General features: G+C 32.2%; 1 protein-coding gene across 1 annotated transcript in view; it reads right to left on the bottom strand.

The window, feature by feature from the left end:
• Positions 1 to 16,219: 16,219 nt before the first annotated feature.
• Positions 16,220 to 22,836, bottom strand: part of LOC140435262 (uncharacterized) — an 84,984-nt gene continuing 78,367 nt past the window's right edge. The window contains exon 2 of the mRNA XM_072524079.1: positions 16,220 to 18,273. Coding sequence (XP_072380180.1) covers positions 16,551 to 18,257 — 1,707 coding nt within the window. The 5' untranslated portion in view covers positions 18,258 to 18,273 and the 3' untranslated portion in view covers positions 16,220 to 16,550. The remainder of the gene's footprint in view (positions 18,274 to 22,836) is intronic.

Raw genomic sequence — 22,836 nt, 5'->3', positions numbered from 1 at the left:
CAAGGAAGCAGCTCAGGTTATTAAGGACATTAAAGAAAAATTTTGTTTTTCGGAAAGGGTTGTGCAGAAGAAAACTGACTTTTTTCAGCATTAAAGAACTTAAAAAAAAAAAAATGTAAGTTTCATATTCATATGATTTATTTTTAATTTTTTTTATCCTAAATGCAGCTGTAGTAATAAATAATGCTGTAATAAAATTTCTACCTCTTTTATAACGTCACTCTGATATAGCGTCATTTTTTTACTAGACCCTTCAATGACGCTATAACCAAGTTCCACTGTATATAGACATATACCCGTGCTTTATAGACTTTCAAAAAAATTAAGTTTTTCGTGTAAAATGTGTCGTATATCACGAAGGTGCAGACTTCTTATTATACTTTCACCAACTTTGGATTAATTTTTGTTAGCGATTACTATTCTAAATGAAGGATTTTATGATGGAACGGTATTCAAGAATATTCATTTTGTCACATATAAACAACACGATTATTTTAAACAACTGCATACACGAAACAAACTTTGTATGATGCAATTCACATTTGGTATTTGCTTATTCTTGTAAAAAGTGTGCCATTTTCTCACACTCGGGCTCAGAGATATTTTCGTGCTAGACTCTGTCGTTCCTGACTTAACCTTTCACATTCCAGTTACTAAATATGTTGATGATAACATGTTCGCTGTGCCCATTGAAAAAAAAACTAATGAATTGGTTTCAGTGAATGAATTTCATTTCGAAGATTCAGGTTACAGTAGAGAAAGAGGATGCCACTTTCTCGGTTCCTTTTCTAAACATTGAGAATCACTAGGGATGAACACAACTTAGTGTAGTAGTAGGTGCTTAAACTGTTATTAGTACCATAAATGTTCCAATAAAGTTAACATACTGAATATTTTATACATGGAAATAAACCATAATGAATTATAATAAAGAATTTTAGTTTTTGGTTTTTGGTTTTTATTTCCAATTTGGAAATAGTTTTAAAAAAATTCCTGAAATAAAATTGTGACAGATTGTTATTACCAGTACATGTTATTTTTTATTTGCAGGGACTGTACTTAGCAAGTAATGAAGTACTTTTATTTTTGACAGTGATTATTATTAACTTTTTTCAAATCCCTATGGCAGAAGCTGCATAAAGTTTTTTTTATACATTTTATATTTATACTTTCGGAACTAAGTCTAATATCTCAGTCTCGGCCAAGGAAGTTCTTGGTGAAAATAATATAAATAAAAATAAATCGTTCCCAAGGCGAAGAACTCAATGGTTTTGTACAGAAATGAAGGAAAAATGTAAAGAAAAGAAAAAAGCTTATCTGAAATAGATGTCAACTAAAACATAAGAGGCATACCATAATTACAAGTCAATTAGAAACGAAACACATGCACTTGAACATGATTTTTACGGTCTGCAAAAGGAAATATGGCGCTTCATAAGAGGTCAAAGAACGGAGGTAAAGGAACTAATAGAACCAAAACACATAGAAAAGGATACGTGGATTGACTACCTAAAAATGCTCTATGTAGAGGAAGAACAAACGACGTTAGAACCGGAAACAAAAGAAATTACCACAAATGAAGAACTTAATATAAATGTACAGGAAGTTCGGAAAATACTTGAAAACCTGAACAATAGAAAAGCAGCAGGTAAAGACGGGATGCCAAACGAATTACTGAAATATTGTGGAGCAGCAATGACAGAACAATTAACAACATTATCTAATTAATAAAATTATAAAACAAAATAAAATACCGGGAGAATGGAGAACGAACGAACTAATTCCACTATTAAAAAAACGGAGATAAAGAACAGCCAGAAAACTACAGAGGTATAAACTTGTTAAATACTACGCTAAATCTTACAACTAAAATTTTACAAGTGCTAATAAATCAGAGGTTAAGTTTAGCAGATGAACAACAGGGTTTTCGTAGTGGAAGATCGTGTACAGATGCAATATTCGTTATAAAGCAAATTACTGAGAAATCACTAGAGTATAATAGACCAGCGTTTCTGTGTCTAATTGACAAAAACAAAGCGTTTGACAGAGTAAGACCTAAAGATGTAATCCATCTTCTGTATAATATATAAGTTCCATATATAACATATTTATATAACATCTACCAAAACAACAAGGAAGTCAGAATAGATGGACAACTTACAGAACCAATATAAATAAGCAGCGGAATAGAATAAGACAAGGGGATTCATGGAGCCCCATGCTCTTCAATTTAATCATGGATGAAATCATCAAAGTCGTTAACAAAGGAAGAAGATACAGAAAAGGAAACACCGAAATAAAAATACTGTGTTACGCAGACGCAATATTGATAGCCCAAGATGAAGATAGTCTGCAAAGACTGGTCAATATGACAATCTCATCTCAAAAAACTAAAACAATAATAGTAGTCAGCAAAGAACTAACCAGCTATGAAGACCTGTACAAAGAAGTGAGAGATCAAGTACAAAAAACAAATAGATTGGCAGGATGCCTTAATAACACTATATGGCGAAGCAGACACATTAACACTGAGATGAAGTTAAGAATTTATAAAGCCAGTGTAAGACCAATAATGACATATGCCTCAGAAACAAGACCCGAACACAGCCACAACGCAAAGGTTACTGGAAACGGCAGAGATGAGAGTACTGAGAAGAATTGAGAAGAAGAGAAGTGAAAAAATTAGAAGAAAATGTAACTGTACAGTGTAGAGTAAAAAAAAAGAATGGAATAACCACATAAGTAGAATGGAGGAGACCCGTGTCGTCAAAAAAGCTTGATATAAGTCACCAATCGGCAAAAGAAGTATCGGACGATCGCGCAAAAGGTGGAGTGACAACCTTCTATAGAGCTATTAACATTCTAATTTATTATATTAGTATTCTATAGCAGAATTGCTTATAAAGGGGAAGAAGAAGATGAAGAAGAAGAAGAGGAGGAAGAAATAAAACATGTTTCAAATAAAAATATTTAGTTATTAACTGGACTATATAGACATTCTCCTACTTTCTGTACTTTACTCCTGAGCAAAATTCATATTTTTTATCAAGGATATTAAGTTTGCACGTCATATCCAACCGACCACTTTTTTAAGATAGTGATTTTTAGTGTAATATAAACACTAGCAAAAACTGATACAATTAACCGAATTACTTGTCAGTCCAATACATATTAAAAAATATTTTTTTAACTAGAAAATTGAGTGAACTGGAAACAACTATAGCGTGTATAAATTAAGTACTATAAACTTAAAAAAATCTCAAGGAAAATGAATCTATTTAGTAGTAAACGTTTTAAAAATGCAAGTGATACGATTTAAAAGCGATAAAAAAGTGATCAAGGTTAGGAAGGTTGTTTGTTGTTGGCTAACCTAGAATCAAAAAAGCCATGGTCTCATCTGATACGTTGTATGAATAGACTGAAGGAAAATGATATAAACCGGAAATGTATTATTAAAAAACGAAGTTAGAAAACGTGTAAGACAATAACAGACAGTTCGTAATACACTCCTGGTAAAAAAAGTCAGGACACTTGCAATTAGTACGTTTATTTAATTTGTCAATGTATAGTGGTTTTAGTGGTTTTTATAACGTTCATTCATAACAATAAAAACGGTTCATTTAAAAAAAAAGAAAACAAATTTTGGATAACTTTAACGAAAGTTCAAGCTGAATATAGCCGCAAATGTCAACCATGAAATTTGGCAGGGTTGGAATGATTTTATAATGCATATGTTGTATGCTTCAAATACAAAGAGAGAAAGCTTTTAAAAAGTACGTTTTTATTATATTATGTTCAATTCAATCAATTCTGCAATTTTTAATTTATATAAAACAATAACGAGTAAATATTTGTTTCTTTTGAGATACATTGCAAACATCTGTTACAATCTAGCAAGTGGTGATTTGAAGATTGCCAAATCTATCCTATAATCTATCAAAGGAAATTCTAATACCTAATTAACTGCAAATTATCTCCAAAGAAACAAATATTTACTTTCTTGTTTTATATAAATGAAAAATTGCAGAATTCATAACATAATATAATCAAAATGTACTTTTCTAAAGCTTTCTCTCTTTATATTTGAAGCATACAACATATTATACATTAAAACCATGCCAACACTTCCAAACCGAAATATTTTTTCCATGGTTGACATTTGCGGCTATATTCAGCTTGAACTTTCGTTAAAGTTAACCCAAATTTTTTTCAAATTTTATTGCATTTACGATATTTCACGTTTGTTCTGATAAATTCAAATCACTGTTCATTATTACTTTCAAATGGTGTTAGTATAACTCCCGAAAATTCCTAAATGGTAGGACGTTAGTTGTAGTATTTCCCATTGTCCTTCCTTTTATGTCATTTACCCGTTGCCTGTATTGTTTGTGTAAAAAAAGTCGCTATGAAGGTCACCTTAGCGTGAAGCGTGTGTTCCTGTTCAATACTTTTTGTATAGTCACCCAATAGTGTTTTCAATGGGAAGGTTAGAAAATTGAGTTAATAGACGAACGGTTAGGAAATTGTCAGAAATGAATTAAAGAAGAAATGAAGGCAGTAAAAAATACAGATAACAGCGTCAAATGTTCTCGCTAATCGTTTGTTAGAAGCCCAAGGAACTCATATGAAAGTAGTTTACATTCTCATAAGCCAGTAGCATGTCCTACATTAACAGCAGCTCATAGAGCTAACAGGATGAGATTTACGAATGATCACAGAGACGACTGTACTGTTCAGCAATAGAATGGTGTAATCTTTTCTGACGGATGCCGTTTTTGCTTACGGTCACCAGACGGACGCAAACGTGGAAACAACATCGAGAAAATCCGAAGAACGATTTGCACCTAGCTATATTTTACCCAGATCGCCGTTTGGTGGCAGAGGTGTTATGGTATGGGCTGGTATTTCTTTTAACGAATGCACCGAATTAATTTTCATCGAACATGGAACTTTAGCAGCAGACAAATATATACGAGAATGTCCGGAGAACAATATTGTCGCCTACGCCCTTTTCCTTGGGGAAAGTAGCGTATTTATGCAGGATAATGCGCGTCCACATACTACGCAAATCGTCATAGCTACCTAAAGAACTGTCAGAACCCATTTTTGGATTGGCCTGCTTCTAGTCCTGACATGAATCCATTAGAAAATTTATGGGACATTTTATTGAAAAATATTAAAAAGAGGCAACCATTATCAGAAGTGATTCAAGAGGTCAAAATAGCGTTAAATAGAGAATGGGAACATATACCGCAAGAACAAACTCAGCAACTTATTGTAAGTATGGTTAGGCGTATTAAAATGCTCTGCAGATGTAGAAGAGGCAATACCTTGCGCTACTTTCATTTGGGTTATTCATTTTTTCTATTATTTTTTTTGTTTTAAATATACGATTTTTATTATTAATGTTTACTTCCTTCCCATTTAATTAATCGGTTAGAGATCAAATCTTATTTTAAAGTATTTATGCATCACATGTCCATATAGAGCACATATTTCGCATAACCTGTAATAAAGCGCCATCTCAATACAGCAAAGTGAACTTTTATGAAAATTTGTAAATGAGCGCGGTCTGACAGTTGTTCATAAGAATTGTGCAATTTGATATTTGATATCGAAGTTTGTACTTAATATTTTTGTACAAAAAAATAGCGACAACAAGGATAAACCTTCAAGAAATAATTTCTTTAAGTATTTTCACGTATTTCTTTATGATATAAAGAACAATTTAATTTTAACATATTATGTTGGTATTTTTTGATCAAAAATATGCTTGTGCCATATATGCCACAATATGCACTATCATGCAAAACTCTTTTTCATATATGGCACAATATGCGTTCTGAACTAGGTATTATTATTATTTTTTTATTTTAGATAATGGATCAAAAAAAGTTTTATGGTGAAACTCTTGTGGTAGTGGACATACCAGATGGTAGTGAAGACGAAGGGCTATCAGATGATGATATTTCCCCTATTATATTAGCCCCAGAGTCAGACTAGGAAGATGATGTAATAGATAATAATGAATCAGATATTAAAAGGATTTAGAAAGCAGTTCGGATAGCAAAGATGATATTTCTTTGGACCAATTACGACGTAATCTAATAAAGAATAGAAATAAAAATCATCCAACTTGGAAAGAAGGAAATTTGATAACATTAGATGATGATATAATATTTCTCGGTTCTACTGACCTACCACCTGAGTTGCAACAAGCGGATTCCCCTTACGCATTTTTAAATTTTTTTAAACAAATGAGATGATCAAAGATATAGTTTATCAAACTATATTATATTTAGTGGAAAAAAGACCTCAAAAACCTTTGAAACTTTCTGGAAATGAGCTAGAACAATTCTTAGGAACTTGTATTTGTATGTCAAAATTGTTTAATTGTCAAACGCTAGAAGTTATTGGAATTCCAGCCTTAATCAACGATTGATTTCAGATGTTATGTTATGCAATAGATGGGAAGAAAAAACGTTTTTTACAATTTGCGGACAATAACGATGCTATTGCTGCCGGTAATCCTGATCATGATAAACTTTTTCAAATCCGACCGCTACTCAAAGTTCCCAAACTGGAATTTTTAGCCATAGATGAGCAGATAATTCCAACAAAGGCTCGTTCATCTGTAAAACAATATATTTCGCAAAAGCCCCACAAATGGGGATTTAAAAAAGGGCATTTGTTCTTAGTGGTGTCAGCGGATTTTCCTACGATTATGAAATTTTTGTAGGAAGCCAAACTAATGTTGTACGCAATGGTTTTCCTGATTTAGGGGTACCTAAGTTCAAATGTGGTTCTTCGGCTAACAAAAACTTATAAATCACAAAATATTCTCTGATAATTGGGTCAACAGCGTCCCATTGCAAATTTATCTAACGAAACAGGGTATTCTACCACTAGGAAATGGTTATAATAAACAGAGTGCCAAACAGTAATTTGCCAAAAGAGGCTGAATTAAAAAAGAACGGCCGAGGAGCGATGGTAGAGAAAGTCGCCACAACTGATGGTACAAAAATATCTGTTGTTATATGGTATGATAACAAATTAGTAAACATTTTATCAACATATGATGGGAGTATGCCAACAGTTGAAGTTAAACGGTTTTCGAAAAGGTTAAACACATATAATGGTTCCATGTCCAAAAGCTGTACCGATCTACAACAAGTATATGGGTGGAGTAGATCTCCTGGATTCAATGTTAGGATAATATAGGATCAAACTCAGATTCAAACAATGGTACATATGTATATGTTCCCATATTATTGATTTGATGACTGTAAATGCGCAGATTTTAAAATGGCAGTAACAGAGTGTCTATGCACTCTGTACTGGTTATAAAGTTAATATAGCTGGTTTTACTACAAAAAGGGGTCGTCCGTGCGGAGCTATGAAAAATTTACAAAACAAGAAACGAAGGGGTTCAGCAACCAATATTCCAATGCAAGATGTACGAACAGATGGATATGGTTATCTTCCATTATGGTGTAGTGAAAGGCAGAGATGCAAATATCCCTGTGGATCAAAAAGCTACATAAAATACGAGAAGTGTAATGTTTTCCTTTGCTTAAACAAAGATAGAAATTTGTTTTTACAACTTTCACACTGAGTAATTATTATAATTAGAAAGTAATAAACGTCATTACAGTAATCTTGAAATCAAGTTTGTAATCATACATTTTTTTATAAAAAATAAAAAAAGTCATGCAGTAAGGGACCTATAGATTAAAAAAAAAAACATATAAAATGTAAGTGTCTAGGTTTTTTGACCATTAGTGCAGAAAAAAACTCCTAAATTCCTAAAACCTTTTTGCACTTACATTTTATTTATAAAAAGAGTAAGTAATTTTTAGGTTATGTTAATAATAATTTAAATATCCGAAAAAAAAATTTATCTTTTTATATAAAATATGAAAAAAAAGAATACATACAAGTTTTAAAGCTTCATAAAAACTTTTCGCAATATTACGCATATTTAACAGGAATAAATTAGTATCTTCGAATGGAATCTTTCTCGTTTTATGATTGAAGGCGTTGCATAATAAATATAAAAGATAAGGAATTTACATCTTGCAACAAGGTTTTATCATTTAAAGATGTTAAATAAATATTGCAATTAATTATTTGGAGGTAATTTCAACGTGCTTTATAAATATTTCTACGATGGCATGGTCGATAAACGACCATGCCATTTAGTTTTTATAGAGGAAATAAAAAAAAGTCATTTGGTGGTAAATCAGGGCCAAATTGCGGATGATGCATTAATAAATATTGATTTGAAGTTCACATTAAAAATGATGCATTAAACAATGATTGAATTATGGAAGGATAAAAAGAGGAATTGTTTCAAGATCAACAACAAGGTGATTCCTTTATAAATAGTCAAAGCGAAGACGTAAAGTGTTCATGAATAACCACTATAAACTTTCGCAGATGATCGTACAATCGCTTCAAAGATCGGTCTCCTAAAAATTTATCAAACGTGGTTCCACAAATGAGAAATAAAGCAAACAAAATTAAAAGATTCCAAGTAAACTTCACTTATCTGGCTGAAAAGTCTTTGTACGTGGTTCAACACAACAACCACAAATCTTTTCAGAGCCGAAGTTTGCAAAATACAGATTGCTACGATGATCGCCAACATCCGAAACAGATAGGTACTACAAGAAGAAGAAACTTCACTATAACGAAAGAGTACGCTATAGCAATATTAATATTCCGATATTCTTCTTCTCGCGCCATATCAGTCCAACGTTTCTGCATTTGGTATCTGAGTCCATTTACGAAGGTTTTCAGTTAAGAAACAAAATTAGTTATTAAATAGAATTGAATGTGATAACCAGAAAATCCCTCATAGCTTGTACTTAAGTTTTTGATAATTCGAAGAAACTGATACCTTACTTTAGCAATACTCCCAAACCCGTTGCAAAGTAATGGTACCCTAATAAGTTGGTCATAGTAATACTTGTGATTGGAAAGAGTTTGCACGCTTATTTTAGTGACGAAAAAGCCAATGGAGGCCCTTTGCGACCAGTTTAAGCCGTACATAAACGTGTGTGTTTTGAGTTTTGAGAAACAGAAAAAGTGTGAAGTAGAAATCGCCCAATATAAACCTAGAACTCACCCTAAGACTAAAGATCTTCCTGAGGGTTTTCATTTTGAAATTCCAGAAAATTTATAGTGAGTACCGTGACATACGAATTTTATTTGTTCCATAACCCTGCTCGTATGTTAAATTGCTAGTATCTTAAAGCAATTTTCTCCTTTGAAATAGAAGGCCCTTTCAGCTACAGCCTCAGACCACAACTTCTTCTATGCAGAGGTTAAGATCCTCGTTGTAACACCCAGTCAGGCCTGATTAATAATTCTTAGGCATATCACGATGTTAAAGTGGTTCTTCCAGAACTCTCGAAGAGTAGGGTTTGCGTTCTCATTAAGAAAAATTTTGAGTGTTATTGGTATTATGTTATCAGTAAATAGTTATCACTAAAATTCAAAAACAATAGAATTTGTGATTTTCTTCTATTTTTGCGCTAATAATTGTATATTTCTCTAAATAAATGTAAAACGCATTATCAGTTAAAACCGTATTTTAGGTTATATTTGACAGTTATAGCAGTACATTAAAGTAAAGATTGTACATTAAGAAATTTTAAATGTAAAAACTCATTTTTTCACCTTTGCCCTCGCATAAAATAGAAAATGAGCCATTTGTTAAGAAGAAAGAAGTTAAAATATTTTTGTATATGAATAATTCATACACTCTATAGAAAACAACTTTAAATCATGTCAAAAGTACCAACAATCTTTATTCCGTTCAGTGTTATTGTTCTAAAGTATGAATATTTTTATTATAAACAATTTTTTTGCAATCACTTTAAAAAAAATATTTTTGCTTGCTATTAACAATAAAAAATTATTGATAATCCCCTGTGTTGTGAATATAATTTGACAAACCTAAAAAAAGTTATAGTAAATAGTAAGGGCAATATACATACTACATTCATTAAGATTAAAGATCCCACAAAAGTTTTAACTTTGTTATTAGCAAAATCAAAAAGTTGTACGTCATGAAAAAATTTTCTCAAATTTTTCTGAGAAAGTCTAGACACTAAACTCCTTATCACTCTGGTCTATTTACTCAATGTTGAAGTAAAATGATTCACAAGAATTAAAGTAAATGATTGAAAAGTCAATGGAGCGAATGCACTCCTAATACCACTCAAATCACAAACGCCTGCAAGCTACTACTGTTCCAGAGGAAGATTAGACAGATCATATTATACTATATACTCTGTATTGTATATTACCCATCAAAATATGTATAAAATAAATGCAAAATACTTTACAGGATTACCAACCCATTGACACACAGACAAAAATAAAAATTCCCGATGTTCCGGACTCTAGCATGACACAATTCCTAAATATCAATTACTTGCATGCAACATTATACTACCGAGTTATTTTCCGATGATTCGTCTGTTATTATAACCTTAACCGGAAATATCGTGTAAGTAAACAATAACAAAACAACTGCAACTAGTTTAGACACCTATTATTCACAGAAAACGCATTACAACAAAATCTACAGTTGAAAAAATAAACAAGTTGATCAGGTTGTGGAATATTTAATATTACAAGGTGCTACCCAATATCAACCACTGGGAATATAACAAAAAAGTGGCAAACAACAAGAACACAATAAATTAAACCGCAGAAATCAACAATTATGAAGTTGATAACAACTGAAAAAAAAACAAACAGTATTGACTTCGTATTATCTTCTTCTAGTAGATTATCGAACGTTGGTAACCATATTGGCTATACTCACTTTATTTGACGCAGCCTAAAATAGACAAGTGGATGTCTTATGGTACCGCTCTCGAAGATTTCGTAGCCAAGGTGTAGAAGGTTAATATTCTAGCTTTCAAATCTTTATAATTTCTTTGATATTGTTCATTCAGCGTAAAACTGCTTATAAAGTCCAACTAGTTTATCTGCAATATTCTTCGACAGATCCACATCTCAACGACTTCCAATTTATCATCAGTATCCCTGTAAGAGTCCAGTTCTCCACTCCATACAGAAATTTCTTATAATTATCCCAGCCCTGGTCATCAATTCTCAACTACTGCTGCAAGACAGTCATCATTTTGCCATAGTTTACCCTATCAAATACCTTCTTGATGTTGATAAAATAGCGGAAAATCGGTTGTTTTATTTCCTTATATATTTGAATCATTATTTGCTAACTAACGCTTTTCTGGTTTCTAGCTTGTTTTTGATACCAAAGCAAACTATGGTATGATGTTTATCTAACTTTCAATGCGTTGAAAAGTTCTCGTTTCTTGCCTATTCTCTGCAGCACTTCTTCATTTGAGATATTATGCGATGTCCACAAAATCTTAAGGATTCTCCGGTAGATCCACATTTCAAAATAATTTTTCTATTTTATTATAATTCTCGAGTAATTTTTAACACATAACAACTGTTTTGTATATTTTGTTGAAGATGTTTCATCATCATCATCGTTGTTCTTCAATCCCTTCGGATTATAGCTTAATCTTTAGTGTATTATCAAATTCCAAGATGGATTGGGGAATGTTAGGGACAGTGTTTCACTGTCCCTAACAAAAAACATTGCTTCAAAACTAAGGACAGCACAAAGAAAGATGGAACGTTCAATGAAAGGAGTAACAATAAAAGATAAGATCACAAACGAAGTCCCACCCAAAAGAAAGCTTGGCAAGGATGGAAGGTGGACACGCAAGTCAACTGAATGGAGACCAAGATCAGAGGACCACCTACACGATTGTAAGATGATGTTCGAAAGATGACGAAAAATTGGATCCAAACTGCACAAGACCGTACACTCTAGATACAAACAAGGGAGGCTTGTGTCCTTTAATGGACTTAAAATGGGCTGATGATGATGATGATAAAGATCATGAGATAGATGGTTTTTTTTCATCTTATCTAGGGTAATCTTTGGTCCAGTTGATATTTTTTCCACTTTTTGCCGCGTTTTTGTTCTTTCATTTAAGACAACTTCCCAATATATTATCTCCAGCTCTTTAGTTTGTCTTGTGTGTTGATGACAATGTTTCCTCGTTTGACTACTATTAATAACTTGTCTGTTGGCTCTTGGAAGAGTGTAGTGACATTATGTATCGATCACTCGGATCGTGGTTCTGCATTCCACTTTTGCGTTAGGCTGCTTGGAAACTTTCCAGACCTTCCTCTCGGTCTGGATCAGATCTAGACTTCTGTTATCACTATAGGTCAGAAGTATCTGTCTAAACCTCCAAGTCTAAAGTATATAGGGCAGTAGGAGATATTAATGTATTCGTTATATTCATTTCAAGGGTAAACTGTAGATTATCGGAATAAAAGGTAATTCCTAACATCGTTCAATAGCTTCCAGTAAGCTTGGATTTGCAGTTAACCTAATTCACCAATGAATAGAAGTCTCCTGATTTTCGTTGCTTCATATAGAGGTCGCTACTAGCGTATTCAGACATGTTATGGTTACTATAACGACCAAATAGTTGAGAGCATTTCAATTCAGTTAAAGCTACTACTAAAGTGTTCCTAATGGGAGCTAAATAGCTCGAAACACGTGTAAAACAATGGTGAAGCTTGAATTAAAAGAAAATCAATCGTCTACTTTAATTTCAAATATTAAGAATACTTTCCTTTACTTAATCAGTAGACCCATTTGTACCTTTTGGTGTTGGGCCGTTTATAATACAATTCATTAAATTACAATATTTTAAAATCTTCTGAGACGTCCTAGCTCTTAACAAACTTTCTCCATTTCTTCCTATCGGATGCCATCTGTGTTGCTTCCTGCCAAGTCTTACCCTTACTCTGCAGTATCTGCGAGATGTCACTCTTCCATTCTTTAATGGGTCTTCCTCTTCTGTTCTTCCCTATTGGTTTGGCGTCCCACACTCTTTTTACGTGTGATCTGTGTTTAATTTATTCGTGAAGCCTTACCCGTTTATAATGAGGCTTCCCAGACAGTTAAATATCTTTAACACTTTAAAGCAACCTTGGGCTCATGTCCAAAAGTAGAGTAGAGGCTAAGAAAAATCTAAATCTAAATTTTCAAGCAAATCCGTGGTTACGAGAAAAATTACACTCCAAAACGGTCATTACTAGAGCACATCGAAGTAGAACTACTATTGATCAAGTATATCAAGCTAGTCATTCTAGACTAAAAGACAATACTAATTTTGGGACCCCAAAAAAGACGCAAAAAAGTTTACCACTTTTATCCCCGGGCTTCCTCCTAAAACTCCCCCTCATAGGGGGGTAAAAACGCAAAAAAATCGATTTACCAAGAATATGTACGCCTTACAAAAAAAATTTTTCAAATAAAAAATGTAGCTAAGATAATTTTAAACAAAAATGTTTATTGGCACTTTTTGTGTAGAATGAATCATTCTCTCAGAAACAACGCTCGAAGCGACCGTCGATTTTGAATGTCAGTCACGTGTGCGAAATCAATGTTCAATAAAATTTGTATCAGCTCGACGGTAAAAGTTCGATATCTTTTGATCCAAATGTCCTATCAACAAAAATTAAGATGCGTTTTAAAGGTAAAGAATGCTGCTTTCGTATACAGTTTTTTTATTTTGCCGCAAATAAACTCAGTTTTTATAAAGGTGTTAAATAAATAAACGTGGCGCGATTTTTGCCATTTTTCGCGCCACGTTTATTTATTTAACACCTGTATAAAATCTGAGTTTATTCGCGGCAAAATACAAAAACTGTATACGAAAGCAGCATTCTTTACCTTTAAAACGCATCTTAATTTTTGTCGATAGGACACTTGAATCAAGAGATATCGAATTTTTACCGTCGAGCTGATAAAAATTTTATTGAACGTTGATTTTGCACCTTGACTGAGATTCAAAATCGACGGTCGCTTTAAGCGTTATTTCTGAGAAAACGGTTCATTTACATAAAAAGTACTAATAAACATTTTTGTTTAAAATTATCTCGGCTACATTTTTTATTTGAAACATTTTTTTCTATGATGTACAGATACTTTATAAATTGATTTTTGAAGTTATACTTCTATACGCACGGTCGGCGTTGGAAATTTGCATGAGAGTGAATCTGTGAAACCAATACTTATGTAAGATAATGAGTAAGAAAGAGACAGAAGATATATTTTCTCTCTCTTCCTCTCTCGAAAATTAAAATGTTCCTTTTGTATATGTATTTAATATTATATATAATATTGTATATATATAATATTATATATAATATAATATGTATTAATATTATTATTTATGTGATATGTTTTGTATTATTTAAAATTAAACGTTTATAATTATTTTAGGCTTTTGTATTTCAAAATTATCACTATTTTAACGAGAACTGTCAATTTTGAAATCCGTTAGTGTCATGTCTAATTGGCAAATCCTGTACGTGTTTGGTTCATACGCTGGTGGTTGTGAGTTCGAATCCCAATTATGAATTTCATTTTTTATTTTTGAAATATTTAAAAACCTCACGTTAATCTTATTAAATATATGTAATATACGCAAAAAACATAAATTTTAAAATAAAATGAAAATTTACAACATAATCCGACTTGTTGGTTTTTTATTTTTATCTTCGTAAAGTAAGTTATGTATATTGGCAGTTTTAAATACTTATGAATATTACATTTTAATTTATATTGTATCATTATATTGAATTATGTTGCAGTGTATTTATTGTATTGTAATTTTTATGTTAATAACAAAATAAACAATGAATTTTACTGCAGAGTACGTGTAAATTTTTTTTTGCATTTAACTCCTTTTATACATATATAAAAATAAAAATATATATTTTCATTAAAATATTGATACAATCCTTCATTTACTATACTCCTATTAGAGGTCAAATGTTTATATACAGCAAACGATGCACCATATACCTATATAACTAATTATTTTTCTCTTTCTGCTCTCTCTTACCTACAGCATTACATATGTAATGATTGTGCAGATTGACTCCTATATAAATTTTTAACGGCGAACGCGTGTATAGAAGTATAACTTCTACCGGCAGTCCCACTGGACTGCCACACCCGTTTTTTTTTTTTACACCCTTACGAGTGGGGTTTTAGGGGAAAGCCCGGGGGTAAAAGTGGTAAACATTTTTGCGCTTTTTTTGGGGTCCCAAAATTAATATTTTCTGCAAAATTCAGCTTGTTCGTATGATTTTTAGAGGTTGAGTAGCATTTTTGTCTCTGACGACTGGAGTATTTATAATAGTTTAATAATTTAAGAATAGTGATTGTAAAAAAAATGTTATATATATATATATATATATATATATATATATATATATATATATATATATATATATTACGAGTAAAAAGTGACATTATTACTCTCAAGTAGCCCTCCGATTTATATCACGCGGCAACAGTTACGTTCAAGTATTAACATATCACTTTTCAATTAAAATCCAGCTTCACTCCGCCAATATATCGCCATTGAAGGCCTTAATCGATTTCAAACAAATGCGTAATAGTCCGAAACAATCAAGTTATCACAAAATTAACCAAGTTTAACCAAATAAAATTTCAAATACATTTTGCAGAATCATTTAATGAATTATTTGAAACTCTACTAATATGCAAGTGTCATCAAGCTTTCTATAGGCGATATATCTATGGAGTATCCGTTTTTATGTTGCATAAGGTCGCGGCATATTATCGTGCACGTATAGTTTCCGGCACGTAGCGTTTCCAGTCCAGCAATCAGACTGTGCGTTCACATTTTCATACATAGAACGTTTCAGTTTGGTTCGGTGAAGATATGATCCCGCTTTTCTCGACAAAAATTATGTGCGATTGGTCTTCTACTTAACGATGAAGAAAGAAAAACTGTAATAAAAGAAAGTTTGAAGTACATCCAATGCTAACAGAAAGGAAGAAGGAAGGTGAATACTGGACTTTATACAAAGAATTAATTGATGACGATGAAAAATATTATAGATATTTTAGAATGAATAAGATTCAGTTTGAATATGTTTTAAATTTAATTACACCTTCAGTTATAAAACAAAATACTACATTTAACAAAGCCATACATATCAAACCAAAAAGTATTTTTATAAAGAAGAGGTATCACTTCCGTACAAAAGTCCTAATTGTTTATCATTTCCGTGATTAATTGTCACAAAGCAATAAAAACACAAGCATAAATGACAAAATAGCCTCGAAAATTATTTTTTTAAATACTCTGTATCAAAATCAAACAAATACCTAAATAAACAACGAGGGGAAAACGACGGACATCTAATTCACATTATCCATACCAACCGGTTACTCGTTACGTAGCCGTCGGCATCAGTAAAATATTATTTTCGAATATACTGAACGGAAACGTTACGTGTCTGATACGATACGTTCCGGACAGTGTGAGTTGTTCATATTTAAAACCATTTAAATTATATTTTTCGGAAACTAAACGCTACATGCTGGAAACGCAACGTGCATGATAATATGCCACGACCTTAAAAGTATAAAATTAGACAACTTGTACCGTGGTGTAAGCGCTAAAGGTCACTTTCTTATTATTCTTCTTTTTACTCTCCTCTTTATTACTCTTGATAACACTCTTCAGATTATTATCTTTATGTATAATAATATTTTTATCGCTACTTGCCCATTTATTATCATCTAGCTTATCTTCTACGTCTTCAGAGAAGTCTTTTAGTTTGGAACTAAGCCCGAAAAGTCTATTATTAATGCTCTGAACAGAGTTTTCACCTCGAAGATAATTCGACAGAGATATATTTTGACTATGAGTAGAGAAGTAGGCCTCGCCTTTTTCTATGGGGTTGTTACTGTAAGAGACAGGGTAATCTTGCGTGGTATCTATATATCTATAGGCCATCGGTATAAAATACTTCGAATCTGTTTTGCTGTTCGATTTTTTTAGTAGTTTCGGCATCGAGTTAGTCCAGCTTTCCTTATGTTTATTTAACGTCGTGTCTAACTTTTTGGGGTTGAATTTGATTATTTGCCGCTCTTTAGGCCGTCGAATGAGCGACAAGCTTGATTTACCGAGAATGTTAAAGTTTTCTAGCTTCTTAGGATGTGGTTCGTCTAAGGAACTTTTAATGAGCAATTGTTTCTTATCTAAAGAATTTCCGAGATTAAAATTCACGCTAACTTTCACGAATTGACCGCTTAGTATGTTATTTTTTTCTTGTGGTACAGGGGGCGGTGGTGCGCGGCCCTTTTTTCGCCTTTGCGGTCGTTTCGGCTCATCCAGAAGATCTTCGGCGCTGTTCCAAATTTTTTTCAAATGTGCTTCTTTATTGACTAGATTCGATTTGCTTTCGTCTAAGTGCAAAATATTTTCTATCGAATTTGATTTCTTTATTATCTTCTCCCTTGGATCAAATTTAGAATTGATGGTATTATATTTAAAGTCTTTAATGAGTTGACTTTCCACCCTCTGTCGCAAATTGACATCTTTGGGCATAGGTTTGGATGGACTGTGAGTACTTTCGATTGCCTCTGGCGTGTTTATGCTTATTATGCTCGTAGGACCATCTTCCCTGATTGGTCTGGTATCTGCTTCCCTTGTTACTTTTATATGGGTAATACCGTTGTGGTCAGTAGTTTGTAACAAATTAAATCTAGTGGCAATATTTTTTCCGTACGCTTTTTGATTTGCTATAGCTTTTAAAGTGGTAAAGTTGCTATAGAAGCTTTTAAGGTCGCTGATGCTTTCGAACTTAAATACTAGTGCTTCGTTTTTGATGACAAATATCAATATATCGGAACATTTATCGTCAGTATAACATACACAATCGACTAGATGAAAACTTTCTTTCGCGACTAAAACTTTTCGTTGAAACGTTTTGTTTTCCGTAGGTGCTGCGTTTTCTGTGGTTGTGGTTTCGGTGTCGGAATCGCTGCTTGACGAACCATTGGCAGAGTCAGTCTCAGTATTAGTTTTATTATCAGTAACTGTTAATTTTTCTGTAGTGTAACTATCGTTGTCGCTCGATAAAATCGACAGGCTGTCGATGTCGGACTCGAACCCTTCATCCGCAGAGGTTAGGTTGATCTTTTGATCTAGCTTGGATAGTAACACTAGATCTAGATGGCTGTTGCTAAGCTGCAGATCATAATATAGCAATGGCGAGGACTGTTTTTGAGATTTCTCCACCAGAGCAGATAGGGATGTATTTGAGCCTTCTCTTAGAAGTAAGATTGTCATTTTGGGATCTCATTATCTGAAACAAAATAAAACATCGTTAATATTAATGTTTCAAATATTCTAGAAAGTCAAATTTAAATTTATAAAGGGTACATACTGTTCCGTCTCATTATAATTTAGTTCATATTATTTTTCGATTTTATTTTATTTAGATTCATATTTGTAATTATTAGTAAGTTTTGGGTAAATTTTAGTTTACAGAAATCTATTAAAAGATTAAAATATTTATTAGTTTTACATATTTCTGGGAAAAATTTGTCCATTATAATCCCTCCCTTTAGAAAGTATATACCCGGCAAATCCTTCAGCTATTGTTGTCGCATCCGCTGCGTCTGTAGATGGTTATGATAAGGACCATATGCATGACTTTGTAATTTACGTTTTTACCCAAGGTAAAATTATATAGTTCTTAGTAACTCCCTCCCCTCTACTAGGGGTTTCTTTTATGCATTTTGTAATGTATTTTTAGTAGTATTGAACGAAACTTAGTTGTGTAAACATGTATAGTAAGCAATAAATAGTTCTATGATAATTGTCGTCGTATATTATTTTAATTTAATAAAATAATATTTTATAGCAAATATATCTCACGGTAAACTAATCGTGGTTTAAGACATATACAATGCGGTTCTTAATATTTCGGTTCGGTATATCTAGTTTTAAAAGCAGTGGCGAGAATTTCTCAGAACAGTAATACTTAACCTAACTAAGCAGTTGCGTTCAAAAAAATAGAGGGAATGTATTAAAAAAATATATAAGCATAAGAAATTCAGCATTTTTTAGGCATATTGTAAATGCCTCACATTTCAAGTTTTGAAAATTAGGCTCTAAAAATGGAAATCATATAGTAACTGGTCAAAAAAAAAAAAATGCGAAAAATTGCACAACGTTTATTTATTTAACATCTCTAAACTAAAACTGACTTTATTTGCGGTAAAATAAAAAAAAAACTATAGTAGAAACCCTCAATTTAGAATAGTGATTTCATAGTTTAAACGCCGAATATCCTCAAATTTAAATGTACACAGCGGCCCTCGAAAACTGCCTGTTTTCTCGATTGCAATTTGCGTTTCCTCATAAGAAATTACAGAATATATAAAGTAGTATATTTATTTATGCTTCTCTATAGTAGACTTGACCAGAAGTTGTCGTACAGTGTAGCCAATTGTTGTTCACAAGTAGTAATTATGGTCATACAAAACCTGTATTCTTCCACGCAGCGATTATTACCGTCATAAAAATACAAAAAAACATGATTTTTTCAATAGTAAAACTTAAGCACAAAATTGTAATGAAATCAATTTTATTTATATTTTCCGTGTCGTGACATATTTAAATTTATAAAATTAAAATCGATATTTTAAAACATTATTTTGCAATTGTTTGGCAATGTTGGAATTAGCGAGGAAATTCCGTTTTACAATTCGGACCCAGACATGCCCTAAAACTAGTTTTTATTATTTTTACGCCGAAGAAATGGTTAATTTACATTGGCGTTTCGCATTGGCGTTTGTGAGTATATTTTATGTGATAAGTTTGTAAACTTATTGTTGTCAATACTGTTTTAACAATACTGTATTGTAGTATTGATAAAATGTGTTATTGATAATAAGAGTGTTATAGTTTGTCGTTTTATAGTAAATTTTTAGTTATATTCTTATACAGAATTGTAGAAATTATTGTATATATAGTATATACACAGATTATTGAAATACAATGGACGAAAAACCGAGTTGTTCCAAGAGAAGACAGCAAAATTCTGATGTTGATTCCAAAAATGAAAAGCCGAAAAAGAGACGGAAAATGTTAACGTCCGAAGAGAAGGTAATGATACGAAACGTTTATGAAGGAATTGTCGGCAGAAAAATGGCATTAAATGTTAGCCAAGCGGTCGACATTTGTAGCAGTTTAACAAAAGTATCCGTTAGCTGTATTTATCGTGTACTTAAAAATACATCGGAAAATAAAAAGCAAGAAAAAGGTAAAACTAGAGGTAGGAAAAGCATTGTTTTCGATGACGAGACAAGGAATATTATACGTCGAAAAATTCATTCATTTTATTTTCGGAGTGAAATTCCAACACTGAAAAAAATTTCTCAAGAGCTCGAAAACGATGACTCTTTACCCAAGATATCTCGTAGGGTCTTAATCAGAACCATGCGCGAAATGAACTTTCGATATGTAAAACGCAACAGAAAAAGTATGCTATTAGAAAAAAATGAAATTATTCTGTGGAGAAGAAAATATTTAGAAGAAATACGAAAAATTCGCAGTACTGGACGCAAAATATATTATTTGGATGAAACCTGGATTAACGAAGGTCATACAGTTGAAAAAGTTTGGTAAGATTTAAATGTCAAAAGTAAACGCGAAGCACTTATAGAAGGCTGGTCTACAGGATTAAAAGCTTCATCAGGAAAGGGACGGCGTTTAATCATTACCCATATAGGAAGTGATACAGGGTTCCTTGATGATGGTTTGCTTCAATTTAAGTCGAAAAAACAGGTAATTATCATAAAAAAATGGAATGGAATCTTATCAAAATTGGAATCTGGGTCTGTGGTTGTTATGGACAATGCGCCATATCATAGCAGCAGACTAGAACAATTACCGACGACGGCATGGCGGAAAGGGAGAATTCAAGAATGGCTTACAGAAAAGGGAATTGCATACGAAGAATCAATGCTCAAAATTCAACTACTTGACATTGCACGGTCAAGGAAAAGTGAATATCTTAAATATGTTGTGGATGAAACTGCAAAAGATTATGGTGTCAAAGTTCTACGTCTACCACCTTATCATTGCGAACTTAATCCCATTGAACTTATCTGGGCGCAAGTGAAAGGAAAAGTAGCACGCAATAACAAAACGCTCAAATTAAACGAAGTTAAGGAACTTTTGATTGAAGCAATCCTCCATGTAACTCCAGAGAAATGGGTTAAATGTATAGGCCACATAATTAAAGAAGAATATCGTATGTGGGAACTTGACACTCATGTCAAAGTTTTACTAGAGCCAATTATAATTAGACCAGGTGAAGATAAGGACAGCGATAACAGCACTGCATCTTCAGATTTAGACTTAGACCAGGTGAAGATAATGACAGCGATAACAGCACTGCATCTTCAGATTTAGACAGCGAATAATATTTTCCAATAGTTTAGTAGAAACATCAGCATAAAAAAACCAAAAACAAAAAAAAAAACGAGAAGAACATAGTAAGTGTGTATAGTGTTTGTGTTTATATAGAATAGTACAATGTTTTCTTACCTCCAAAATTATTTTTATTTTGTTTTTATAGAATTTTATTTTGTTTTATAGGATTTTATTTTGTTTTGTTTTATACTGTTTAAGTGTTTTGTTTATTTTATTTAATGGGACAATATGGCTCTTGGCCAACACCCATTTAAAAAAAAGTGACGCGCCACAAGACATATCTCTCGGGTGGTGTGGAAACTGTCCTAAAATTTGTTTTATAAAAATTTCATTGTGTAACTCTTTAAGGACGGGTCACGTCAAAAGACGTTTTAGCCTAACTTCCGCGACAGCCTGGTGGCATCAGTAAGCTTTCTGCAAATTTACTTGTTTTTTATAGCTTTTTGTTTGTGGCATTCTGTATTTTTAGGAGACTGTATGGAATAAGCCACAAAATATTTATTTATAGGTTTAATTTACTGATTTTTCGATCTCTATATAAAGACATCGTTTTCAAATATACAAGTGATAGTAATATTTATTTTTCTATGGCTTTTTGCTTGCCGTCCTGTATATTTAGAAATATTGTTGGGAATAAGTAACAATATATTTAATTTAAATGTTTAATTTACTGAAGTTTCGATCTCTATATAAAAAGATCGTTTTCAAATATTCAAATGATAGCAATATTTATTTTTCTGTGGCTTTTTGCTTGTGGCATTCCGTATTTTTAGGGAGAATGTTGGAAATAAGCCACAATACATCTATTTACATGTTTCTTTTACTGACGTTTCGATCTCTATTACAGAGACCGTTTTTAAAGTTAAGAAAAAAAAAAGAAAATAATATAAGAATATATAAATATATAATAATAAACAAATAAAATAAATATAACTATAATTTATATCTTTGAAAACGCTCTTTGGATATAAGACCATCCATCTTCCATTGGAAGATGGAAACTTCAGTAAAAACCTGCAGATAAATATATTGTGGCCTATTTTGAACAATAATATTTAAACAATTTAATATAATTAACCTTGAAATAAAAGTGAGTGTATGCCACTGGATTTTCATACGTCTTTACCCACTTCTACGCCTTCAAACGATGACTCACTCTCCCAAATAGTGAAATTAGAGTTTACATACGAAAGCTGTACTCTTCACCTTGGCTTTTTTAATTTTTGTCGATAGGATACTCTGATCAAATATATCGAATTTTTACCGTCGAGCTGATATAATTTTATTGAACATTGAAATCGCCGGTCGCTTCCAGCGTTGATTTTGAGAGAACCGTTCATTCTACTTAAAAAGGGCTATTAAACATGTTTATTTAAAATTACCTCAGCTACATTTTTTATTTGAAACTTTTTTTTTCTACGGC

Source organism: Diabrotica undecimpunctata, chromosome 2 (genome assembly GCF_040954645.1).
Source record: "Diabrotica undecimpunctata isolate CICGRU chromosome 2, icDiaUnde3, whole genome shotgun sequence".
Classification (NCBI taxonomy): domain Eukaryota; kingdom Metazoa; phylum Arthropoda; class Insecta; order Coleoptera; family Chrysomelidae; genus Diabrotica; species Diabrotica undecimpunctata.
The sequence above is the reverse complement of the archived record's forward strand: the minus strand, read 5'-3'. Positions and strand labels throughout refer to the sequence as shown.